Source organism: Aristolochia californica, unplaced genomic scaffold (genome assembly GCF_029961685.1).
Source record: "Aristolochia californica isolate CCGP_79_NKW_82.1479 unplaced genomic scaffold, dmAriCali1.0.hap1 SCAF_14, whole genome shotgun sequence".
In the NCBI taxonomy this organism is placed as follows: Eukaryota; Viridiplantae; Streptophyta; class Magnoliopsida; order Piperales; family Aristolochiaceae; genus Aristolochia; species Aristolochia californica.
In genome coordinates, this window is record NW_027181815.1 from 7,736,563 (window position 1) to 7,764,100 (window position 27,538).

General features: G+C 39.2%; 1 protein-coding gene and 1 non-coding gene across 3 annotated transcripts in view; both read left to right on the plus strand.

Moving 5' to 3' along the window:
* Window positions 1–292: 292 nt before the first annotated feature.
* On the plus strand, window positions 293–363 carry TRNAG-GCC (transfer RNA glycine (anticodon GCC)). Its single transcript has one exon. It is a non-coding gene; the product is annotated as a tRNA-Gly (tRNA).
* A 701-nt stretch (window positions 364–1,064) lies between these two features.
* LOC137949495 (sterol 3-beta-glucosyltransferase UGT80A2) overlaps window positions 1,065–27,538 on the plus strand; it is a 37,548-nt gene continuing 11,074 nt past the window's right edge. For both annotated transcript variants that reach the window (XM_068795540.1, XM_068795541.1), the window contains exons 1-10: window positions 1,065–1,264; window positions 6,262–6,333; window positions 6,435–6,528; window positions 6,740–6,876; window positions 6,986–7,056; window positions 14,811–14,892; window positions 18,101–18,202; window positions 18,487–18,542; window positions 20,312–20,346; window positions 20,573–20,795. In XM_068795540.1, the coding sequence (XP_068651641.1) occupies window positions 1,142–1,264; window positions 6,262–6,333; window positions 6,435–6,528; window positions 6,740–6,876; window positions 6,986–7,056; window positions 14,811–14,892; window positions 18,101–18,202; window positions 18,487–18,542; window positions 20,312–20,346; window positions 20,573–20,795 (995 nt within the window). In that variant the 5' untranslated portion in view covers window positions 1,065–1,141. The remainder of the gene's footprint in view (window positions 1,265–6,261; window positions 6,334–6,434; window positions 6,529–6,739; window positions 6,877–6,985; window positions 7,057–14,810; window positions 14,893–18,100; window positions 18,203–18,486; window positions 18,543–20,311; window positions 20,347–20,572; window positions 20,796–27,538) is intronic.

Here is a 27,538-nt window from a genome sequence, read left to right on the forward strand (position 1 = left end):
TTCAGCAACACCATCCCACCCTTAGTTCCACGTCTTCATTGTTAAACAGCTAAAACGTTCATGATAAGCACTGTAAATGAGGTCATCTATAACAGAACGGGATCTTCAAACAACATCTGCAATCACCAGCCATGGATGTACCGCTTCGTTTGCAAATGCATCAGTAGTCAAAAAGTCTAGGATGCCTTAGGGGTAGGACAGGTGTTGTCCTCTACGGACGCAGAAAACAGGAGATTACTCATCAATAAAGTAGAAACATATATAATAGTTTTAAAATTTGAGTCCTAAATGTGCACCAGTGGTCTAGTGGTAGAATAGTACCCTGCCACGGTACAGACCCGGGTTCGATTCCCGGCTGGTGCATAGACTTTTTTTGTTTTTGCCCTTTCCCCCAAGTCCCCGTCCTTTCACCAGACGGCCTCACTCGACCCGGGTTCGGTTCGATTCCCCTGCTATCGCACCTCACACTTGCCCTCCAAATCCGTTCCCCTCTCTGTTCAACCTCTCGCCACCTCCCCTCTCAAAACTTTATGATGCCAGAAAATAACAAAAGGATGAAGGTTGTTTCATTTGCCTTCTTCCCGCCCGATCAATGCTGTTTAAGGAAGAAGATCCAACGTGATTGACGATAGTTACGTTGGCAAAATAGTTTTTTTTATTTTCACTTTTAATATACAAAAATCTTATTCTATTTTTAAATTATTTTGTTTCTTTTAAATTTCTTTACATGATTTTAACTTTAATTATTTACTTTGATAATAACATTTGGATGTTATCTATTTTTTATTTTTAAAATTTCTTATTTATTTATAGTTGTTATATAAATCACTTTTTAAGTTTACTTAAATTTTTTAATGTTCGTGTTTCTTTTAAATTTATTTACATGATTTAACTTTTAATAAAGCTAAATCTATCAATATTTTATTAATAGCTCATTCTCCACTTTCCATTACTTTTTCACCCACATGTGAGGTTTTTTCATATTCAAATATACCCTAACCCAAGTTTTCCTTCAAATCAAACGGCTCAAAATACATTTTGGATTTCCCAGACGCCCACCACTGGAGCCTGGGTGAATATTTAAAACTCGGGTATATTTGTTATTTTCCTAAAACGAAGTTAAGAATTAACTGTGCAGAGGATGAGTTATTTGCACTTTGTCGCGAGTGAAGAGACAGTAGAGACGATACCTATGGCAGCTCGCAGGCCGCCTCGAGCTGTTTTCATGGCGTTCGGGACAAATGGTGACGTTCACCCTCTAGTGGTATGTTCACTCCTGTATCTTCTTCGTTTCTTGCATTCGAATTTCTTCTGCAACTCTTGTAGTTTGGCCTGTTTATGTATGAACCTCAATGGTGGTGTCATTCATCTGTAAACACTGTAATCGGAGATGGTTTTGTTTAATGTTTAATTCCACAACTGGGACACTTTACTGAACATCAGGTTACTTCTTACATAGCCTTGACATCCCAATTCTTCAATTAGTTGATGACACATTGATTTCATCGAGGGCTTTCATGGATTGGATCCTCAACCTCAAGGCCATCCTTGCTATCTTCGAACTTAGCATTGGACAAAAAGTCAATTGGAGCAAGTCAACAATCTATGAGCATAATATAGATCAATCGAAAATTGATTCCATGGCTGATGCGCTTGGTTGCTTTGCCGGTACACTCTTGAATCTTATTGGGCTCCCCATGTTCTCCAAAAGGCCGGATAATGTGATTAAGGGTAGGCAGGGGTCGGGTCTGGAACGGGTTTCCCAAAACCCGAACCTGAACAACCCAATCCTCGAACCGGATCCCCGTCTCCAAAACAAACCTGAACGGGGTTGGGAAACCAACCCTGTTCCTGCCTCGTTCTCCTATAATTCTACCCCGTCCCCATCTCTGCCCCATTCCCCCATCCCCGACCCGTCCCCGACCCATCCCTGATCTGGCCCAAAAATAAGAGCCCAAGGACTTTGTTTTGAAGGCCAAAAGGGAATTTGTCAAACTGAAACATAAAAGAATTAAATAAATCTTACATATGGTTATATGATGATAGAAAGGGAATTTGTCAAATTGAAACATAAAAATATTAAATAAATCTTACATATGAAGGCCGAAAGAGAATTTGTCAAATTGAAACATAAAAAAATTAAATAAATCTTACATGTGAAGGCCGGAGGAAACAAAAAATTGTTTTATCTTATGTTCCAAAGGTCATTTGGAATGAAATAAGCTCGGGTTTTTTGTCGAACATAAAATAATCAAATAAACCATAATTTTTTGGATGCAGCCCAAGCACTAATCGAATAAACTGTAGTTTTATCATATATATCAAACATTCACATACTAACCGAAAAACATAAAAATTTAAAAGATAAAAAAATTGAAGCATACCTCTCGATAGGGGGATTCATCGGTGAAGATTGAAGAACTTGAAGATGAAAAAACGAAGGAGGGAAATGAATGAAGGAAACAAAAATGAATTTGGTTAGGTTATAAAAAAAATCAGAATCTCTTAGAGGAACATGTTTCTTGCCGTTTCTATGGTTGATTGTTGGCCCTGATGATTCGAGTGTTTTGGGAGACGGTGAGTAGACGACGACGATTGGCTTGATTCGAATTTCAGCGACCACGCTCGGGCATGAGATGATGGGAAAGAAGAATGGGAAAGGTTGAAGTCCAAACTAAAAGGGGGATTCAGGGGGGGGGGGGGGAATCGAGCTTTCTAGAAGCCCCATTTTTTGTATTTCATGATTGCCCTAACATAAAATTATTAATCCTTGTAAAGAGAAAGTCAATCAGAGTCTTTACTTTTAAAGTATAGGGTATAAACAACTAATCTGACACTTGGAACAACCAATCTTGGAATCTCCATTTTCGTAGAGGCTTAAATGACGAGGAAGCCGATGCCCTCTGCTTGCTCTTATCCAACCTCAACAACATTGTCTTGCGTGATCATATCCATAATAAGTTGATTTGGAAACCAAATGCCAATGGTCTCTTCTCAGTTGCCACCGCATATTACCACATTAGTGGATGGGAGCCCAACTCCTCGGAACACAATGCCTCTACTGCGTGGAAACTCTCAGCTCCTAACAAAATAAAATTCTTCATATGGACAGCCATTCAGGAGCAAATCCTTACTATTGACAACCTTCACAAGCGTAGAGGGTGGTGAATCCTTTGCGGCATTCGTGAAGAGTCAGTTCAGCACGTTCTTCTCCACTGCAGCTACTCTTGGGGTGTTTGGATGGCCATGTTTCAAAAAATTGGTATCCAGATGGGGCTCCACAAAGAGATCTCTTTGGCACTATCCAAATGGTCTTGGGGACATCTATACCTAAAATTGGCAAACTGCTCCTCTCTGCTTGCCTGGCTCATATTCCTTAATGTCTTTAGCTAGAACGCAACAACTGGTGCTTCGACCTCAAGTTCAGTAGTATTGAGAGCGTTGTTACTTCCATCATGGGCCTCATCTCTAGTTGGCTTCACACCAGAAAAGAATTTGCCCCCTAGGCAAGAATATTGCTTCAATGGAATTGGCGTCTCCTTGCGCATATGTCGGGTCCTCTTAAACCTCCCACCTTGGTTGAGTGGATCCCTCCACCCAATGATTGCATCAAAATGAATTTCGACGACAGTGTCTTGGGGTGCCCAGGCTCGGAGGGAGCCGGGGGTGTCTTATGAAATTGCCGAGACAGTTATTCTCTCCTATGCTGGTCCGGTTGGTGTTGCGGATTCGACCACCGTAGAGGTGACGGCCCTTCATTTTGGTGTTAAAGTTTTCATGGGCCGTCTTCAAGGAAAACTTCTTATTGAAGGTGATTCCAGAGTTGTCATCAGATGGTACTCGGGATCCGCCTCCCCCAATGGAGACATTGGCCCATCCTATCCTCTATCTCAGACATTGTATCTAGCATTTCATGTTCGTGGCATCATGTTTTTAGATCGGCTAACTCTTCAGCCGATTGATTAGCTAAACTTGGGACTTCCCTACAATCTCTCACTGTTTGGGACAGTCCCCCTAATATGTAATTTAGCTTTGTTGTAACTTTCTCTTTTAATAAAATCAGCACTATTTCAAAAAAAAATATATATATATATAGGGTATAAACGTCCAAGGGAAAAGTGTTAGCCTGTTAGGAATTTTCCCCTTAAATACCCCTATTGAAGTTAAAAAGTACTTTACGTTTTTATTAAACTGAATGTCATTTAAATATTTAATGTGGGGTATTACAGGTATAAATCCCCGCGGTCACGTTCGAGGAAATCCGTCCCCAACCCGAAACCCAACGGGGTTTTATTTCCATCTCTATCCCTGCCCCGCAAGGTAGAAATGGAAACCCAACCCAATGGCCCACCCTTAAAGGTGCTCTGAGACCCTGTTATTGAGAGGCTTGTATCTCGTCTCTCAGCATGGAATGGAAGACTATTGCCAAAAGCTAGATGACTCACTCTTATCAACTCGTATATTAGTAGAATTTCTTCCTACTTTCTCTCCTTACTCCATTGCCTTCCCAACATGGCTCAGAGGATTGAAAAGCTGATGAGAACTTTTCTTTTTAGAGGGGCAGAAACTGGGTTCATTCAATTACAATATTGTTAAATGGAATGATGTGTGCAGTTATAAAAAATTAGGTGGTCTTGGAATTAAGTCTATTAGATCTATCATCATGCTCTTCTAGCAAAATGGTGCTGGAAAGTCAACACCCATACAGGTCCATTTTGTTGCTCATAAGGCGAGACTTAGTGAAGTTGGCTGGTGGTTTGGTGAGGATATCTCCACGCTCTCACCCCTCTTATGTATCTATGCTCTTTCAAAAAATTTACTCTGCTATTATTCATACTGCACATTGGAAATACTGCTTCCTTCTGGCATGACTGTGGGCTTGGTAGTGAGCCCTACAACTCCCAATTTCCTGGCCTTTTCACCATTGTGTGCTGGCCTGATGTCCTACTCTCAGATTCAATTGTTTTTGGGGAGGGAAATTCTACTTGCTTGAACCTCAACTTCAGAAGAAATCTCTTTGATTTTGTGGCCATTATTGCCTCTAATATTCTCTAGCAACTAGGCAGCCTCTATCTTTGATATAAAACAGGGTAGGGATAGGTCGGGTTTGCAGGGATGGGAGGGGGGGATGTGTCGGGTTTAAATTGGGTTCATGGGGACGAGGCAAGGACGGTGATCAGGTCGGGTTTGGGTTTGGGTTTCGAGAAACCCGACTCTGACCTGACCCATGTCCACCCCTAAGCAACGATGTTTAGGTATTTGGATAATTAAATAAGTTTAGTTACATAGATTATTTATTGGAGGTAAAAGGTAGAAAATGTTTAATAGTTTTCTGAGATGAAAATTTTACTGATTTGTATTTGAGGTATTTTAGGCAGTTTTATCTTTTTTTTTTAAAGGGAATTTACTGGATTCCATTAAGAAATGGGGCAACAGAAATAGTTTTGTCATCTAGAGGGGCTTGTTGAAAAGAAATTTGGCCAACGAGTTTTTTGGATATAAAAATATTGTAGAAGGGTCTTAATCTTTTAGATGTTTTCACTTTACCCTCTATCCACTTTTAATGTACTTATTGTTATCATTAACAAGGTGAAATAATAATGTGACTCCAAGGCTGGGAACTTTGTTTTCTTATCTTGCCATCTATGGAGGAAAATTAAATTCATTGCATGTGGTCTGCCTGCATTAGTTCTCATTTGTCATTTTTTTTGAAACTGATGAGCTTTATTAAACAAAAGGAGCAAGCTACAAACAATCAGGAATAAGATCCCTTTTCAATGAGAGATTGGAGGGAAACACCATTCTTAGCAAGGCAGTCAGCCAAAGAATTGGCTGATCTTGGAACATGTGTCCATACACAAGAAAGAAAAGAAGATCTGTCCTTGATATTGTAAAAGGTATTCCATTAGTGCCAAGGGGGCTCGGAAAAGGGGCAGGAGTACCAGGAGATCACGACTTTGGAGTCGCCTTCAATGATGAGAGATCTCGCCATATCGTCCCGAAAGAAAATGAGACCCTGGAGAGGGGCTATGAACTCCGTAAAAGTAGAGTTTGATGTTCCCAAAGGTCGTGAAAGGAGAGGAGGTCAGTACCATCAGAATTGTGGATAGCCCCTCCGAAGCCAGCTTGTCCCGGATTGCCAAGAGCATTGCCACTTCCCATTCTTCATCTTTTGAAGCATATTGGTTTTCTTAGTACCTTTGCAATTAACCACAAAATCAGATTAAATTATTTGATCAAGCAATGGTCATTGTTTTTCAGGCTGTTGCAGCTGCTCTTGCCAGTGATCAATGCCAATACCAAGTTGTGATAATTACTCATGCTGCTCATGAGGTTTGAGTTATGTAAACCATTATTTCAGTTTCTTACTTGTGCTGAAATTATAGTTAGTGATATATTATTCTCAATGTTTCCCATGTACTGATGTTTTGCAGAACCTTATTGTGAATTTAGCAACACAAAATGTGTCTCTTATTCCAATTTCTACTCCACCTGTTATTTCAGGCATCAAGGATCATTGGAAATCAGGTTGCATACCCAATATTTGCTTAATTCCAGAGAAAAGAGATTCTTGCTTTTTTTAGTTGTCTTAACATTTTATCCAATTACCATTTATATGGTTTTGGAATACAGAAACTTTCTTTTCTTTTTTGAATGAAAGCTGCATTCTTGAAATACAAAAAACTGATAGTTTTTTTTTTCTTTTTTTCCTTTTCTTCTTTTCTTTTTCTTTTTCCAGGTACGGTTGAGTCTTCATCACGTGAAAACTTCATTGGTAAAGAGCACAGAAAAAAATGCTTAACGGCAATGCAAAAGGTTTTTGGAGATGGCCCAACAACGGATGGTGATTTTGTTGTGATAAACTTTTTTGCATTGGTGCGTGCACAGATATATGTTGATTCAATCAATTTCCGAATTTCTGGGAAAGTATATACATCCTTAGGAATACATTCATTTATATGCTTGGATGCATGGTGAGATCTAGGAAGGCTGGCATCTTGCTGAATTCTTCAGGGTTCGCTGTGTTGTTGCTGCTCCTTATGTCGTTCCGTACAGGTGCTTGGATCTTTCTTATAAGTTCAACATATGTTTTCTTATGTATTTATCTCTCGATTATCTAGTTTGTTTTTCATGTGTTTTGATATTTTATCCATATGGTAGCAATTACTTATACCAGGTTCTTTTGTTTAAACTTGCAAAACCAAATTTGCCTCTACATTTATGTGAAGTCATAAGATGGAGAAACTTGTGAATGCTTGCTTGATTCCACCATTGAGTGCTAAGTTTCCCCAAATCTTTTCTGATCCTACTTAAGATTAAGGCCGATACTTGAAAGAAAACTACAAAGAGTGCAGCAGTTTAACAGTGAAGATGTAAACTTTCTGAAAACTTTTGGTTTGCTGAATGTGATAAGAAAGAAAAGTAGAACCAACAGTGTTTGGACCGCTCAAAAGAAAAAAATAAAAATAAAAAATAGAAGATGCTCTGGGAACACCAAGTTCTTTCTTTTCTTCTCCACTCTAGTATTTGTTTTTTTATTTTTTTGTTTTTCTTAGAGCTGCTTCAGATGCCGATATTGCTGGAATCCACGTCTACTACATTTATTCCTCCTTTTTAATAATTTGTGTTTGCTCCCCTCTTCTATAGAGGTTTTCTTGAGAATTCCTATATTGAAAAGTTTTTCTCTGCGTTCCGAGCACATATCTGGGCTTACCTTTGACTCCGCTCCTGCCTACGAAAAACTTCTAGTTTCTGGTTGTTGAGCGGCTTGAGAAGCGTCTGGCTTCATGGAAAGGGAAATTTTTATCAAACGCTGGAAAATTGGTTCTTATCAAATCTTGCCTTCATGGTATCCCTTCTTATTTTTTATCTTTGTACCATTGTCCAACATCCCCAACGATAGCAAAACCTAATATATAAAAACTAAAAAGAGTTTACAATCACTAAAAATTATAGACACTATTTGGATTAATATCTCTCTACATTTGTGCATTGTGCATTTCCATTTTAGATATATACTTTTTTCTTATATAAAAACTTTGACTTTTCGCTCTCCCTTCATCCTGTAAACAAAAAAGGCAAATAGATCACAACAAAATGAAAATTTTATAGTTTATGTATGGAAAAAATTTAAAACTATAAGAAATATAAGTAAATCAAATTATTCACACACCACAAATAAACACAAAAGTTTTCTTATCCAAGTTTGGAAAATTCCACTAGTTCAACCCTAATAGCTTGGAATTTTATAAGAAAGAGATTTCTCTATTAGGGATAGAATTGAATTTTTGAAAAGAAGATTCCTATGGAATGGGCCAAATGTGGAAAAAAAGTTTAGTCTTGTAAAATGGATAGATGTTTGTAAATCACTTGTAAGGGGGGGCCTCGGAATTCGGGACATTGCTACCACAAACAAGGCTTTGCTCTTAAAGTGGATTTGGAAGTTCAACATGCAACCCAATCTGCTGTGGCGTTGAATGGTTGCAATAAAATCAGGAACAGACAATGGTTGGTGGACGGACAGGGGAAGATTTTACAAGTTATCCCCTATTTGGAAGAAAATTGCCAAACTCTTACCTACCTTCAAATCTGCCGTCAAATGCTACATTGGGAGCAGGATAGATACTCTATTCTGGACGGATTGGTGGATAGGGTCAAGTTGTTTAAAGGAAAGTCATCAACGTTTATATCAACTGTCAAGATCTCGTAGCACTATGGTTTCTGACTATGGGCAGTCTTCGGGCGGCTGAAATCTTCATCTCAGGCGAGCGTTGAATGACTCTGAAGCTGTTGAAGCCACTAGCCTGGTCAACTTGCTCTCTGATCTGACTTTAAAAAGTTTTACCGATACATCATCTGGACGCCGAACAAACAAGGTATGTTCTCTACTGCTTCTGCATACCATCATATGATTTCTTATCCGCCTCCTCACGCAGAACATCCTGCTGCCTTTGCATGGTCGCTCCCGATTCCTCCTTGAGTTAAGTTCTTCATCTGGGCGGTATGTCGTAAGAAAATCTTAACTTCTGACGCTTTGCAAAGACATGGCACTAATATTCCTAATCCAGAATGCCCTTTTTGCAACACATCCCCTGAAACAGCAGATCACACGCTTCTACATTGCGAATATGCTCATAAGATTTGGACCGAATTAATGGACAAAATCAGTTTATTATATTATCCATCTCAAGATTTACATAACACTATCTTAACTTTGGTTAGCTCGCATCTTCCAAAGTTGGGGAAAATTTTGATCTCTTGCTGTGTTGGGCACATTGTGTGGAATTTATGGAAAGAAAGAAACAATCGTAAATTCAATCATAAAGCTCTCCCTCGGAATATTCTTTGTGAGCAGATCATCGGTCAAGTTAGCTCTTGGGTTCTCCTTCGCAAAGAATTCTGTAACTTAAAAGCGGCAAACATGCGTGAAAATTGGCGTAATGTTGCAGGTATGTCTGTTCCATCGAAGGCCCCTGTGATGGTTGAACGGTCCAAACCTCCTCCTGGACATTTTAAACTAAATTTTGATGGAAGTGCTCTCGGGTGCCCGGGGCCAGCTGGGTTTGGCGGAGTAATTCACGATGATCAAGCGAATCTTCTCTTCACATACGCGGGTCCAATTAGAGTATCTGAATCTACTTGCGCGGAATTGCATGGGCTGTTCAACGAACTGAAACTTTTCAAGCAAAAAATGGAGGGTGCTCTTTTGGTTGAAGGGGATTCTGAAGTCATTATTAACTGGTGTTCGAAGCCATCAAAACCTCCTTGGCGTCATTGGGAGCTTTTTGATGAAATTTGTAATTTAATTGCTGTTTTACAATGCACTTGGAAACATGTTCCAAGATCTGCTAATCACTTAGCCGATGCTCAAGCGAAAAAAGGCGTTACCCTCCAACATCTTGTTGTGGAGGAAATGTCTTTTTTAGTTTCAAGGTATGTAATTTTTTCTTTCTTCAGTAATACATTCACACCTCTTCTCAAAAAAAAAAAAAGTTTTTCTCTGGAAAATCCTCTTTAGAAGAGGAATTGTAGTTCAGATACAACTATTCTCAAAGAGCCTAATAGATGCAAAAGCCATGGATTATGTTTCAAAAGCCTCTATAGAAGAGGAAGTGTAGTTTGGTTACAACTATTCTCATGAGTTGGACCTATTAATTTCATTTTTGTGAACCTGTCTTTTCTATACTCGGATAGCTCGTACCACTTGAAAATTTTGTCCATTTCAGGAATCCATGTGGAGAATACCTAGGGGTTTAAGCGACCATCAAATGTAGGGGCCTCGACCTTTATATATTTCAGCATTTTGTCTTCAGGCCCCTCATGGCGAGGGATATAGGGTGTGTGGTTTCTAGAAGGCGAGAATATATGAGGACGCGTACAAGCAAATTCCTCATCTTCAGTGTCATAACCCCTAGGAGACCTAACTTCTACAAGACTTTTCCCTTTTGAGAACCGAATTTCTAGGACATTGAGCCTATCATTTATGGTGCGTAATTGTTCTAGGATTTGCTTGAGTGTATCATCTGTTTTGTCTACAATAGAAGATGAAGCAACACCTGACATGATGCGACCACTATGCAAATGCATGTATCAGTGGATCCTAGCAAGTAAAGCCCAAACAAACTCAATGCACGTTTAGGATAATTATTTATTAGTTTGTTGGTGACTAGTCAAGATTCAAGTCAATGAAATTGCAAATTAAGAGTGCAAACACCACTAAAGTAAAGAAAGACTTAATCCTAAGAATGATGCAAATTGCACTGACGAACTGAGCTCTAAAATTAACACCAAAGATTGACAATACACAAGGTGCTTTAATCACCCAGATGAGTTTTTTTCTTTTCTTTTGGGCACATGTCTTGAGGTCAAATTTGGCTCAAATGGGCTCTAATAATGAAGAAGCTTGCTACCAACACAAAATAGATACTTGATTCAATTTAAGACAAATAGTGGAATACCAAGGAGGGGTAAGCATGGTGTCAACTTGTAAATTGATCTAGAACTGGTTGAGTCGACGTACGTAAAATAGGTAGTGAGTTGGAGCTAAGACAACGAGCAAGTAGTCTTCGAGCGCGAGCACTTTTTTTTCTTTCTGGTACCATTTTTTTGTTTTTTTTGTACCCCTTTTTTTCTTTTTTCTTTGCTTTTTTTTAAAACTTTTTTTTTTTTTTTGCATATGCGAAATTTGCACATGCGTCACTTTCGCTCACACGTGCAAATTTTGCATGTGTGGGTGCCTTCTCCTTTTTCGAGCTTCTGTTTAATTAGAAGCTCGATGGTCGAATGGAGATTGGGCATTGAGGTGAGGGATCCGACGATGATGACACTCGGAGGCTTGGCTTCAGCGACGGCGGCGGTGAGCTCTTCAGCGACTGCTGCAAGCGTCTTCTATTGCGCTACGACGGTTGGATGACGTCGGTGGGCTCTACGTGTTGCAGACTACGGGCTGGACGACAGAGGACTGGTCTTTGACAATGGTTATGGATGTCAACGACGGAAAGGAAGGGAGAAAGAAGAGGTAGGCTTGGCGACGATGTCTTGCGTGCCTAGACTCTCGAGAACGATGTCTTGCATACAAACTCTCGATGACGATGTCTTGTGTACCTAGACTCTCGGCAACTCTACCACAAAAAAGAAAAATACTTCTAGAAGGTTCTGATGGTTTTGTGTATGTGGTCCTTGGTGCTGAGAGTTTTGGTGACCTCACATAGTTCTGACTGAAGTTGCAATAATTGGTATAGTGAATGTTACATCTGTTAGGGAAGATGATCATCTCTGCTTGTGTTGCTTTCATCCCCTGGGGCATTTGGACGGAACACAATAATATGCGCTTCAACTCCAAGCATCTTTCTCGAGACCGAGTCATTTCCTCTATTACTAGCCACATCTCTGCCTGGCTCCACTCCAAGGAGTTTTCCACTCTTTTGGGGCTCTCGCTCAGGGAGAACTGGAGCGCTATTGCTCAAATGGGAGGCCCGTTGAAGTCTCCAGCGATGCAGGTATGGCAGCCCCCTGATCTGGGCTACATCAAGATAAACTTTGATGGCAATTCCCTCGAAAATCCTGGCTTGGCCGGATATGGTGGTGTCTTTCGTGATTCAGATAGAAGCCAACTTTTGTCCTATTCAGAACCTATGGGTATTGCTGACTCCACTGCTGCTAAGCTTCAGGTTCTCCTCAGAGGCCTCATCATCTTTCGTAAGCATTTCTCCGGTCCGCTCCACGTTGAGGGGGACTCTGTGGTGATTGTTGGATGGTTATCCTCCCCCTCTTCCCCATCGTGGCACCACTGGGATGTGTACTATTCCATTATGGATATTCTTCCTCATATTACTTGTATTTGGTCTCATGTCCCTAGATCTGCAAACTCTGTTGTAGACAGGTGTGCTAGCAGGGGGCCCTTCCTCCTTGCTCCTCTTGTTAGGGAGGGGCCTGCCTAATCTTGTTTGTTTGTTTCTGGTTTAATGAATTCATCACTTTATCAAAAAAAATGTTACATTTTATTCCTCAGTGGCAAAGGTCTTTTCTTTGTGCATGGCTGCCCTCTCTTGTTTCTCCATCTTGCTTAATAAAAATCCACCAGTAATTTCTAGAGTGTGTGTTTCTCCTCTCCTTTGGTAGTCGTTATAAGTTGTTTCTCTTTGGGTAAAGTTCCTCCATGGTGATTGTGTAATGTTTATGATGAGATCTTTGACATTTCCAACTCTTTTTAGGTCTGTTAGGTTTATGTTTTGTGGTGCACTAATGGAATGGCAGACTTCTTAGCTCCTTTTGGAGTTGATTTGCAGATTTTGCTCATTGGTGATTCTTTTCCATTTGATGTTACATGATGCTTTTAGTTTTTTTAGTTTTTCCTGATTTTTTCATTGTATTTGGGTATCGCTGGCATCTTATTATGTTGGTTTCTTTTTTTGTAATTCCCTTTTCCTCTCTTAATGAAATTCTCACAATTATCTTTTTTGATAAAGATGTATTATATTAACAAGAGAAAAAATTTACAAAGGAAGAGGGAGCAAATCCCTAACAACAAGAGATTGAAGGGACACTCCTTGCTTGGCAAGCACATCCGCTGCCGAATTTGTAGATCTCGGAATGTGAGACCAAATACAAGAAAGTAATGAGGTAATATCTAAAATCTTCTGAAAGATGTCCCAATGCCTCCACGGCGGAAGGGAAGCACACTGACACCAACCAATGATTACCTTTGTCCCCTTCAATGTGAATTGGACCACTGCAGTTGTTTCTGAACACACGGAACCCATTAAGAAGGCCATATAGAAATTCTCACAATTATCAAAAAATAAAAAGCTACCATTGGCCTCCCTTATGACTGTGCACCTAGACATGATGATTATAATGGAGAGGTTTATCGTTGCTATTGGTCTATCATTCAAGAGGACGTTTTAGCTATGGTTCAAGACTTCTATCACCGAGGAATAACATATCGAAGCATTGGGGTCTCTTTTATTGCCCTCGTCCTCAAGAAAACCAATGTTGAGCAACCCTCAGATTTCCGCCCAATCAATCTCACCACGACCACTTACAAGATCCTCGCCAACCGGTTCAAAGCTGTCCTGCTCTTTGTCATCCATCATGGGCAATGCGGTTTCATTAAAGGCTGAAATATCCTTGATTCTGCAATGTCGAGCCATGAACTTCTTCACTACTTTAAGACGATGAAACTCCCCTGGTTTGTGCTTAAATTGGACTTTGAAAAGCATTCAATAGGGTCAACTAGAAGTTTCTTGATAGCCTCCTCACCAAAATGGGTTATGGCAAAAAATGGTGCTTTTGGATCAAAAACTGCATATCCTTCGCCTCATATTCCCTTCTTATCAACGGTACTGTATGTGGTCTCTTCAAGGGGTCTTGTGGCATTCGGCAGGGCGACCCCCTATTTCCGCTGCTCTTCAATGTCATTGCTGAATACCTCTCTTCTTTGGGATGGCTGTTGCCAATTGCTGATCATGCTGAATTTGACGTCCCGATTCTTTATTTCGCAGATGACATGGTCTGTTTTGATGTTGGTACTATGGACCAGGTCAGAAAACTCCTTGCCCTTCTTGGATTATTTGAGATCTCTTTGGGGCAGCTGATTAACTAGTGGAAAACTACCCTCTTCGGATATGACATTGACTCAGAGACTTTGATGCTTATGGCTGATTTTCTGGGATGTTCGTTAGGCACCACTCCATCGACCTACCTCGGTCTCCCTCTCTTTGACAGCAAACCAAGTGCTAATCTTTACTCACCTCTGATTGAGAAGTTCGATCATCGATTGGCTAACTGGTATGGCAAACTCCTCTCCACCGCAGGCTGACTACTCTCTTGAAATCTTGTCTTGCTGGCCTTCCGAACTACTATCTCTCCTTCATGAGTTGCCCGGCCTCCGTATGCAAAAGAATTGATACCATCAGAAAGCGCTTCCTCTGGCGAGGATTGGAAGACATTCCGATATCATCTTGTCAATTGGAAGGATGTCTGCCTGCCTCGATTGTTGGGTGGACTTGGCGTCTGCCTCTCTAAAGAAATGAATCATGCTCTACTCCTCAAGTGGATATAGAACTTCAATGCCTAGCGTGCTTCTTGCTGGAAACCTATGGTGTCCTTTAAGCTGCAATGTTCAAGTCTTTGGTGGACTGAAAAGGGGAGATGCCGGCACCTATCCACACTTGTTTAAACTTGTTTAATGTTAACAACTGTTGTTATTTTCTGAGTGAATAATCTATTATCGTGTTTTTTTTTTAGGGAAATCTATTATCATGTTAACAACTATTGTTAACAACTAATATTTTCATTTTAATATGCAGTGCGCCTTCATCATTTGAGCATCGATTTGAAACAGAGCTTCCCCTCCTCTATAGTTATCTCCAAGAGGCTCCTGTTGGAAAGGTAAGATATGTCATTAGCCACCAAGGGAACATTTTTCCATGAGAATGAGTAACTTTGGATTATTTTTCTATTGGAAATCCTGTAAAAAACTGAAATAAGCACTGGAAAACTTTTCCAGTGCCTACACTGAATAAACTGATTTTTTTCATATATACAAAGAATCCCATGTTATTATATCTGTTTTTGCCAGTCTGATAATTGATTCTGTAGGTTAATATCATTCTAATAGTTGATCAAACAATAATCCCCAAGTGTTGTTGGATGGACCTCATGGAGTTTGTTTGATGGGTGAATTAGTTCATGTTGCTATTCGGAGGTTAGAGGTGGAAAAAATTATTTTGTTTAGACTTATTAAACTTGGGAAGGTTCCTTCCAAAGTCCGGAGACCTCCTTCCAACTAATAGCTACAGGGTTTTTCCTGACATTAACTTATATTGAATTATTTCTACTACCAATTTCCCTTATATTCAAGCTTAAAGAAACGAGTTACATGCATGAGATGGGGACAACATAAATGGGGCATAAACAAAATGGGGCACTATGTAGACCCAATATAACAAACACCTTACTCTGATGCCATGTAAAGTAAGTTATATCAAAATTGGGCTAGCACAAAAAGGACTAAAGTTAGGAAATCTCTTCTTAACTAATAACCATACGCATTTAAAAAAAAAAACTAATAACCATATGAGTTTTCTTGATATTAACCTATGGGGGACCATTCCCACTAACAAGTCTAATTCTTCTTTTACCCAAAGCTTTGTCTAGTGGAATCCCTACATGTGAAAAAAGTACTATTTTTTTATTTGATTCATTACTGGAGTCACAAATCACTAACAAAAGGTATTAATTCAAAAAATAGCATACTGTGAATTAAAACAACTAGAGGGGTGATTGTTTTAAGCTATAGGGGTAGAACTTGCTTGCCACTTAAACCTGACTTATGTAGTGTCTGAGTCAGTTTTTTTATTTTTTTATTTTTTTTATTTGAATGGTAATGGAATTTAATGAAAAAACCAAAAGGAGAACAAATAGCTAGGATGGGGAGGCAACATTCACAACTAGATGCTGAAGTCTCAATCCCTCATTTTTGAGCTTATAGGCAAGGTCATTGGCCGAATGGTGCACATGAGACCACTCAATACAAAAATAATCTGAAAAATCAAGAATTTGGTTGAATCTCCTCGGAACCCTCTTGGACTTCTTGCTTATCACCAGTGCAAAATCCCCTTCAACAAGCAAGTTACTGGAAGAGAGGTGCTGTGTGAAGTTTCTTAAGCCTGTCAGTAATGATTTGATCTCAGCCTCATGTGAATCTATGATCCTAGGGGCCTGAGTAGGTAGCAAGAATGATGCCATAAAAGTTGCAGAAAACACCCCTGCAACAGGGCAGTCATGGAGCTCTCATCAAAATTGAGCTTGATGAAACTGGGAGGATGGGCCAGGAGGTGACAACCATAGCTTGGAACTTGAGTTAGGGCAGTTTTTGTCACAGTGATTTATTTTTCTTAAGTAAATTAATAAGAGAAGGTTATGGATGAAATTATGACCCTGACCAGATTTACACAAAAGCTTCTCTCTCTGCTCCTCTCAGTTTTCTGATTTCTCTCTTAATTCAACTTTGTCATCATCTTCACCAGTTGTCTTGTTGATAACTGAGAGAAAATAGAGTTAAGGTTTTTTGTCTTCAGAATAAAGGATGGAGGGGGAGGAAAGTGAGGAGGGTTCGAAAATCCAGACCCTTGCTCTCTCCTTAATTAAGAAAAGTCAAATGATCAAACTGTCCTATTTGAGAAGATAAGGTTCCTATCGTGATATCATCCACAAAAAAAACAAAAAGAAAAAAAAAGAAAAAAAAGAAGAAGAAGAAGGGAATCAATGAGGTGAACTTGGTCCACAAAATATGATTGTAACAGATTTTTAGTGTGAAGATTCAATTTAGGAGGGGATCAATGTCTAGAATTGTTTCACTCAATATAGTTTTTTGAATCCTTATCAAAAGAATCCTGTTATTATTATTATTTTTTTTTAAGAATTGAAATTCTATCATTCGAATTAATATTATTAACTCCGGCCAGGTCTCTGAACTGGAAATGAAACCACATTCAGTTGAACCTGGTTCAACCAGGTTTGGCCACCGATTGACCTGCTTCTGATTTCATCAGACATCATAAACATTTTAAATAAAAATTATAAAATAAAATAACTATCTGGGGAGAGGGTGAGTCACCCCTCTGTGTGACTTCCCTGTTCCAAAGAGATCGGGAGAGAGGGATCTCGGCCTCTCCCCTCTTTTTCAGGAGGCAAGGGATGGAGCTCCACCCTCCCCGCCTGCCAAGAAAGGGCTCTTCTTTCCATTTGTCGGGGTGTGGGGGGAGGGATCCTCTTTCTCCCCTTGCTCTGTTGTTTGTTTCTAAGGAAGAGCCTCCCCCTCTCCCTAAACTCTGCTCTCCCTTGACAGTGTTGAAAGTGAGGGAAACTGGGGGCCCTCCCTCTCTTGTTGAGTCTAGCAGCGGATGGCCCACCCTATGCGACCCAGTCACTGCGTTGACCTGGTTGGGTCGGCTTGGTTAGTCGGTAACTAGTCAAAACCCAGTTGGTCAATTGGATTTTGACTTGTTCCATGTTTTTATTTGAGTAGAATTGGTGGTGGGACTGGGTCTAGTTGAACCTAAATCCAGTGGTCAGTCTGGTACTGGTCTGATAACATTGGCTGAAATACAACATTGTCATCTCACTGTTCAGAAAAAAAAAAAAAAACAAGAGAGTGAGATTTTGTTATGAGAAAAGAAATACATGGGGTGGTAGATGGAGATATACATGATGAGGAAAGGTGTAAACCTGAAAGGGAAGTGAGGATTATTTCAGATTAAATTATAATCCCACAAGATGTTGTTGAGAGACTTCAGTCATAGCCAAGGAATCAGCTTTGTGGTTCATGCTTGTAGAAGTGTGCACCGAAGATATGCTCTATGGTCTAGAGATTTGCCATTCTTAGAAGTACTTTGTGTTATAGTATTCTAATCATGTCATGTTAAACCTAGCATTCTCATATCTTTTATGTGTTGGTTCTGGTCTTGTCACTGAAGTCTTTTGTGTTATTCTGTATGATTTCAGTCTTTTGGTTATGCTGGTTACATGATATATATGTAGTAACATATTAAATAGATGTAAAAAGAGGGAATTTCTCACCATCCTCCTTGTTTAGGTTTGCTGGAAGGATGTCATACATTGGATGTGGCCACTTTTCACAGAAGAATGGGGATCCTGGAGAAGCGAATTTTTGAGTCTTAGTCCTTGTCCTTTCACGGTGTGTGGTTGAAAATTAGATGAAACCTGCCAATTTAAAGCCGTGTAAATCCTGGTGAAATTTATTTATTTATATATATATTTCAACTTTCCATGATATTATTTAATTTTAGATGTTCAGTAATAAACTTCAAGCCAGATGCCATTCATTGTTATTTGAGTTGATTGAACTGTTGAAAGCTAACGGGAATATAAGTCCCCGGAAATGACTTTTGCATTTAAGTAACAGAAGATAATTTTGTTTTGTTGATGTTAGCATTATAAGTTGATCAGTACTCAATGCAGGATCCAGTGACTGGTCTTCCAATGTGGCATGATCGGGAACAGTCACCTCTGTTGTTGTAAGATTCAACTGCTCTTACCTTTTTGGACAATATAACTCTGAAAAGTCATAATAATCTTAGGGCAAGAAGTGCGGAAAAAGTGAGGAGATATATAATGTTTTCTCTTTCTCGTTCTTTCTCTCTCTCAATGATGCATTTTGTTACGAAGTGAATGAGAAAGACCAACCAGCATCCCCAAAGGGTGACAGCTGCTAGGAAAGAGAAAACATTGCAAGATTGAGTGGTTTACAACAATGTCAATTGGACTGTACAAAATGCACCTGCTGCCTGATTAGCTAAAGGAGGGACGTGCTGCCAGCTGATTGGGAGACAGTGCTGAATGTTCTCTTTGTTTGGTTCTCTCTAGATGGGTTGGGTACTCCCAAAATAATTAACTAAAGATTAGAGGCCTTTTCTCAATTAGTAAACACCAAATCTTTTGAATCATAGACCAATGTTGGGTTATTTTCCCCTAACTACTCAAATAACTAGCTTGAGATCCCTAACAAGCGATAGCAGGGTTGTTCCCTGCTAGGCAAGGACATCTATTGCGCTGAATTTGCGGATCTCAGAATGAGAAACCAAATACAAGAAAATAAGGAGGCAATTTCTAGAATCTCCTGAAAGATGTCCCAATGGCGCCACGGGGGAGGGGATGCACACTCACACCAACCTATGACCACCTTCGAGTGCACTTGTCTCTGAAAACACAGAGCCCTTTGAGGAGACCATGTAGATCAGCTGACATAGAATCAGAGATGCCTAAAGGATCAGGTCACTCACTGCAGTCTTGCAAAGGTTCTGCTGCAGTAATCTCTGTAGTTATGCATTTTGTTGGCTCTTAAAAAATTTCACCCTACTCTGAAGCCTATTTGTTTTATTGTTTTTTTTCTTCTGCAAAGTGGCTAACATTATCAAAAAGGTAATTGAATGCAGTTGAAGACAAATATGCACATCTTTATGCATGTATGCTACTATTAGCATGCATATATGCTTTGTCCAGTTTTTTTCTCAGGGTGATTAGAAAGTTTAACTGTATCAAATTATCTGATTACACATTCCTAGATCAGTCAATTCCTTGGCTGATAAATTGGCTAAATTCGGAACCTTCCAACAGTCTCTTATTGTTTGGGAAGACTTCACCCCTTGTAATCTTGCTCCTTTGAACTTTTGATTGAATAAAATTCAGCATCATTTAAAAAAAAAAAATTGTCTGATTACACCTGATTGAACTTCTCTCTTTTCCGAAATTGTGTCATGAATAGGAGGCAGTTCCTTTCTCTTATCTTACTTTATTGCTTTATGTCTCAGCCTACCCACATGCATATGTGCATGAATAAAGTACTTTTATTAGTATGTATACAAAATATATTGTTCTTAATCGTTAAGAACTTCATAATTTCAATCTCTTGTTGTTAGGGAATTGCTCCCCGTCCCTCAGTAATTCTTTGTTCTTCTGTTAATATATGCATCTTTTTTCAAAAAAAAAAAAAAAAAACTTCACAATTTCAAGAGATAGCCAATCAGCAGTCACTTCTATTTTGAATTGATCTGGTTCAACTTCTCTTTTGCAAAAGCCTTAACTACTAGACCTGTGTCCATTATGGTTGACCATCTGTTTGTAGCCATGATCTAACTCTTTGTTGTATTTTTTGCAGCATCATAGAAATAGATTAAGCTTGAAGAAAATCTTAAACTGCTCTAACGTATGCTATGCTTGCACTAAATTTGCAAGTAAACTTCTGAAGCGGTTTTTTTCTTTCTTTCTTTTATTTTTTGAATAATAGGTATGGGTTCAGTAAGGAGGTTGTTGAATGTCCAGGTATGAGATTTTTGTTCTTCACATTAAAATATTCTTCAGACCCCATTTTCTCATCATTTACAAAAAATATAAATATACAAAAAAATTTTGTTAGCCCGATTTTTTTTATAGGTTCTCCATCAGAACCTTGTTCCAGCTATCTTCCCTGTAGAGATGTAGATGTCAAAATGTATATTTGAATTAGCCTTCGAAGTTTTATTCCATTCTAACTTTAGTAGAATAACAGCTTATTGGCCCCCCAGTGTTCATGTGTGTGGCTTTTGGTTTCTGCCACTGGAGTGGCAGTTTGAATGTTACAAGTGTAGAGAGCTTTCAGCTGCATATCGTTCAACACAGTTGGATAAAAAGGATGGGTTGTGTGTGGCTCATGCTGGCCTGCAACATTTTCTTGAGATTTCTGGTTCTGATTCATGGTCACCAATATTCATAGGTTTAAGCTCCAGTGGCAGGTAAGCTTCTCTGATGTTTCTTCCGAAATGTTTTTCTATTCTGCCCTTTTATTATGCGTTACTTTTACAGGAAATGCATGATGAAGCACAACAAGTAATCATTTTTTTATTATCCTTAATATGTTTTGGCTAGTATTCAACAACCTGACCCATCAATGTGATGTATGACAGAGCTGGGTGAATTGCCATGGATAAGCCTTGGGTATAACAATTGGTGGTTAAAATATATGTCTTATTTTTCATGATCTCCTTCTCATCCTTTTTTTTTGAAAAAAAACTTAGTTAAACTGGCTGACCAAACTGTAAAAAAATTGAGCATATTACATTGTTGGACATGATACGTTAGGTCTTTGTACTTGAAGATAGACTCAAAGAAGTGGAAATAGAAAGTGGGAGAAGCTCAAGGAAACAAAGCAGGTGGACAATAGTAGAGAAGGTCTGAACTGTTACTTTATGTGTTTATTCCCTTGTCTCACCATGGCCAACAAGACTGGTTTGTCTGTACTTGGACTCATATTCAGTAGCCTACATATATATTTTTTTTGAATGAAGATGTATAAGCTATTAAAAAAGAGTAAAGATTACAATACCTAGCTAAACAGGGCCTTCCTCCACAACAAGGTGTTGGAGCGAAACACCTAATTTAGCCTGAGTGTCAGCTAAATGATTAGCTGACCTAGGAATGTATTTCCAATTACAGTTTAAGACAGAAATTAAATTATATATATCATAAAACATGTCTCAGTGTCGCAATGGAGGAAGGACTAACTTCGCACACCAATTGATGACAATTTTAGAGTTGCCTTCAAGATGACTATTGAAGATCTGAAGCCCATTAAGTAAACCGGAGAGCTCAACTGTGGTTGAATCTGAGATACCAATTGGCCCAGCGAAAGAGAAAAGAAGAGTGCCATTACAATCATGAATAACGCCACCAAAACCCGCAAGGCCTGGGTATGTGCAAGCACTTCCGTCAAAATTCAATTTGTAGTGGCCCACTGTGGGGAGAGACCAAATTTCCATAATTGGGGGACGAGGTGGATATGACATGCCAACTATTACTCCTCGGTTTTCTTGAAAGTTGGATCCTTTTAGATTTCAGAATTTCTTACGCAGAAGGATCCACGTAGAAACTTAGCCAACAATTTTTTCCACTAGTGTATTGCTAGGGATAGATTTTAAATTGAATTTTTGGTTGTTTCTTTCTTTCCATATTGCCCAAATAATATAACCAACACCGCAAGAGATAAGTAATTTCCCGAGTTTTGGGAGGCTAGCGTTAGTAACTGAGAGGATGGTAGATGAGAGATTTTGAGAGGTGCAATACTGGAAACCGATTTTGTTGAGGCTAGTCCATACAAAGTGGGCAAAGTTGCAATGTAAGAGGACATGGGAGGCTGTTTCTGGGGAATTTTGGCAGAAGGGGCATAAGGGGTCTTGGATAGGGGTTCCTCGTCGGATGTGAGGATTTTATTCCTATAGGTGCAGCAGATAAAAAATTTAACATGAGGAGGGGCAAGTAAGGTCCATGCGATGGCAGCAGGATGATTGGTTTGTGAGGGGTTGGGGTAGTTCAAAAAATTATAAGCAGAGGAAGTGGAAAAGGTACCTTGAGTGCAGGGTGTCCAAATGAGAGTATCAGGCATATTTATGAGGCTTACCGAGGATAGATTAGTGATGAAGTTGGCTGCCACCAAAGCCTCTGAGTTCGAAAGCGCTCTCTGGAGATTTAAGTTCCATCCTCTAGAATCAGTTCGCTGGTCAGAGATAGAGGCTTCCATATTTCTGGCCAAATTTGAAACCAATCTAGTGGTCTACATATTAATACCATTCTTATCAAAGGCTTATCTAGATTGAACTTTTTGGTGATCGATCTATGTGATTGATATTCTCCTGCTTAATTTGAAGTCCAATAGAAATTGTCCCTACTCACTCACAACTAAGGTAGGTGATGTTGGTTATATTCTCTACTATCAACTTGATATAAGGTATTTAGTGGGATTTTTTTTCTATAGAGAATATGAGGAATTTGTGTAGCTATTCCATCTCAACACAAAAATTATGAATGAAAGAGGGTTTTTCTTTTTATTTATGAGATTATGAATGAAAGAGGTCGATCCGCGTACCGACTCAGCGTAGGGCGTTGATTAGGCTCCACAACTTAACATAATGCACCCAACACTTTTGTGCGCATGATGACACAGGTGCTTCGACCATTTCTTGGCTAGTTCTTGGTGGTCTATTTTGATGACATCCTCATTTATAGCCAGACCAAAGATCAACACCTAGAACACCTCTGCCTAGTCAGCCACACACTCCGAAAGAAAAGAAAAAATGCTAATCTCCATAAATGCTCCTTCCTGATTGATCAAGTAGTTTTCTTGGGCTTTGTAGTAACTTCTGCAGGCATCTTTGCAAACCCCTAGAAAGTGAAAGCCATCGTTGAGTGGCCGGAGCCATCTACTCTCCACGAGGTTTGTAGTTTCCATGGTCTTGCCACTTTCTATCGACGATTTATTAAGGGATTCGGCACCATCATGTCCCTGATCACGGATTGCATGAAGAAAGGAGAATTTTTGTGATCGAAAGCTGTCTCTCATGCTTTTCAAGAAATCAAGAAGCATATGACCAAGGCACCTGTCATGAGATTACCTCACTTGTTTAAGGTGTTTGAGGTACAATGTGATGTATCGGGCATAGTCATAGGAGGTGTACTTAGTCAGGAGCGACACCCCGTTGCGTATTTCAGTGAAAAACTTAATGTCGCCAAACAAAAGTACTCAACCTACGATAAGGAGTTTCACGCAGTCGTTCAAGCCTTACGTTGCTGGCATCACTACCTGCTTCCACAAGAATTTGTCCTATACTCTGACCACGAGGCCCTTCGCTATCTCAACTCCCAAAATAAACTTAATCATAGGCATGGTCGGATCAAGTACCTACAAGAATACTCTTTTGTTCTGAAGCATAAATCAGGTGGTGAAAATAAGGTCGTTGATGCTCTAAATTGTAGAACAAGCTTGTTGTCTATTATGAACATTCAGGTTATTGGATTTGAGAAGTTCATAGACGAGTATCCTTCATGTTCTGACTTTGAAAGCATTTATATAGACCTATGAGAGGGACCACATCGTACCTTTGGGGATTACCACATCCATGGTGATTATCTATTTCGGCTCAACAAGCTATGCATTCCCCACACGTCTATTCGAGACTTTTTAATTTGGGAAACTCATGCAGGGGGATTGGGGGGACATTTTGGGTGCAATAAGACATCGTGGAAGTCGAATGTCAATTTTACTGGCCTAGTTTAAAAAGGGATGTGGCCAAGCTAGTAAGATAGTGTAGGACATGTCAATTAGCCAAACACACTAAACAAAACACTAGGCTATATACTCCCCTACCAATCCCTACATGTCCTTGGCAAGACCTCGGCATAGACTTCCTTTTAGGCCTCCCGAGTACCTTTTGAAAGCACGACTCCATTTGCGTCGTGGTAGACCGTTTTTCCAAGGTAACACATTTTCTCCCTTGCACTAAAACGTCTGACACCTCGAATATCGCTCGACTTTTCTTTGACGAGATTGTCAAGCTATATGATCTTCCTCAGACCACCGTATTTGATAGGGATGTCCGTTTTATGAGCTATTTTTGGAAAACGCTCTGGCATTTGATGGGTACCAAATTAAAAATTTCCATTGCATACCACCCTCAAACAGATGGTCAAATTGAAATGTTTAATCCAAGCTTGGGAAATCTCCTTCGTAGCCTCGTAGGAGAGCACCACCACACTTGGGATCTAGTTCTCTCAACAACACAGTTTGCTTACAATCATTCACTCAAGAAGTCCATCGACATGAGCACATTCCAGGTTGTCTACGGTTATCAGTCTAGGAAACCTTTAGATCTCATACCTGTGTTACCTCAAGTTAGGGTTTCAAAGTCCGCTATAGAATCTGCATGTAGAATTCAAGACTTGCATGTTGAAATCGCTAAACGACTCCAAGCAAGTAATTCCCAATACAAACTTCAGGCTGATATGCATAAATGTCATAAACAATTTAACGTGGGTGACTATGTCATGATTCGGATTAGGCCTGAGCGGTTTCTTGCTGGACCCGCCTGAAAGTTCCAATCTTGTAGTGACCTTTTAAAATCCTATAAATGGCTGGTAAAAATGCTTATGTTGTGGATTTGCCATCAGACTCGGGCATTAGCTCCACTTTTAACATTGAAAATTTGATGGCATATAGGGGCAACCCCTCCATTCTAGATCACCCTTTTTCCCTACCTTTTGATTCCATCCCATCACTTGACACACTCCCTCCTTCCTCGCCTGATATCCCCTTGGCTCCATTACCCGTAGCACCAACACATAAAGATCATATTGATGCTATTTTAGATGAACAAGTGGTTTGTACCAAGATTGATGCAGTTCAGCGTATGGGATTTATCAGATAGGGGTTTATCCTTTTTTTCCTGATTTTACGAGATTCATTAGATAGGATTTATCTCTTTTATTTGAATTTTGAACTTCTGTTTCGTTTCTTATTTAAAGCGTTGTAATCGGATGAGTGAACGTCATTGAATGAATTGAAATTTCCTGCTCCCACTGCCTTGTTCTTCTTCTCTCTTCCTTTCTTTCTTCTTTTTCTTCTATTTTCGTCAATTTCCTTTCACTGCAACATCTCGATGTGCGTCCTGCACAGAACTTCATTATATTTTTGGTTTTAAATTGACAACCACTTCTATTTTCTTGTTTGAACCTTTTTATTACTTCCTTGGTTCAAATTTTTATTTTTAAAAGTACGATTCTCTTCTTTTTTGGATTTCATTAAATCCCTTATTTTGAGTTCTTGGGGTTGGTTTCTTTTTTATGTCTATGGGGTAGTTATTTATTGCTGGTTTTTAGTGGGATAAAATTACTCCATATTTTGTGCTCAGATTCCTTTATTTAGTTATTTTTTGTAACCATTATTCATTTATTTATTTCAAAATTTACTCTTTTTAGTTCTCCTCCCCTTCTTTTATAATTTATTGTTCTTCGGCATCGTTTAAAAAAATAAAAATTATTGTTCTTTCTACTTAGTGGTTTGCGAGTTCCTCTCTTCATCTTACTTTTTTTTTTAGCCTATTAGAACTTTAAATTGCCATAGGCTTTGTCGATTTGGATTTCTTGAGATGTTGTTGCCATTCAAGGGGAGAGTAAAGAAGTTATATATTCAATAGCAATTTGCAGTTTTGCAAATATGGTTCACTTATAGTTTCTGGTAAGTTGGGACTCCATGTGATGTTCTCTCTAGCTTCTTTTTGAAGATTTTTTTTTATTAGACAAGGTGCAAGGCAAAGTCATATCTATGCAACATGTTTCATCTTAAAATCAGTTTGAATTAACTGTAAATGTATTTAACACAACCTCAACATGATTTGTTAGCAGCTAGTTGGGCATCCAACTATGGCAAGGAGGGCATCTATGATATGTATGCAAGAACTTGAGGGGGAGCGTCAAAGTGTATTATGTATAGAGAGGTTTTCTATTTCAGTTAAAATTGATTCCATTGTAGTTTTTGTGTTTTCGATAGTAGATATTTTTATTTCCTATGTAGATTAGGAAAGTTTTATTCTAAAATTATAAATAAAGTAAGAGGGGTCAAATAGAGTCAGCTCAATCTCCAGTTCCTTTTTTGACTTCTTGTTGCCCTCTTTTTTCTTTGCATTTTTCCCCTTAAAAATTTATCCTTTCATGAAAAATGGGATAATTAGTTGTGAGCATAATTGCTTGATTATCTTGCACCATTTTCATAAAGTAGTACTTTACATAATATGTCTGACACACATTATTCACATGTAATATGAGCCATTCTCAGTATCCTGCCCTTGCTATAGATGTAATAACAACCATGTGTTTATGGGCTATTGTTAATATTCGGCCTTTGCATTTTATTTTTTTTGAAAATGGTGAGCTTTAATAAGCGAGAAAGAGAGGAAACAATCAGCCAAGGAGCATTGTCTTTACAAACTAAAGATTGGAGGGAGACTCCTTGTTTTGCAAGAGAATCAACTACAGAGTTTACCGATCTTAGTACATAAACCAAAAACAAGAAAAAAAGGGCAGGAAATATCCTTGATGTTATGAAAGGTTGGCCAATGGCGCCAAGGGGAGGCTTGGCAAAGGAGGTAGAGCACCTATTTATCACCACTTTGGAGTCGCTTTCAATGATAAGAGACCTAGATAGGTCATCACAAAAAACGATGAGTCCCTGGAGAAGCACCATGAACTCAACACAAGTGGAGTCAAAAGTCCCTGGTGGCCAATAGTATGAACTAAGAATGGAGCCAGCAGAATCTCAGATGACTCCTCCATAGCCGGCAAGTTTGGGTTTGCCAAGAGCGCTTCCGTCAAAATTGAGATTGAGGACACCAGAGGGTGGAGGTTGCCAATCTTGTAAGGTGGGGCCACGAGACGAAAGGAACAAAAATGTCTAGATGCCTTTGCACTTGATCTAGATGCAACATTTTTTTCTTACTCTTCCATGTTGATCAGTTTTCTTTGACAAAGGAACAAAGTCTAGTTGTATACTGTTGATCCACTTGAGACCCAACATAGTGTTAGAATATTCTGTGAATCCAAATGCTCGTGAGTTCTATGGACCAAACTTTTCCTTGTTGCACTTTCCTAATTTTTTGTTATACAACTTTTAATTGTAATGGCCTCAAATTTTCCACTACTATACTTCAACAAG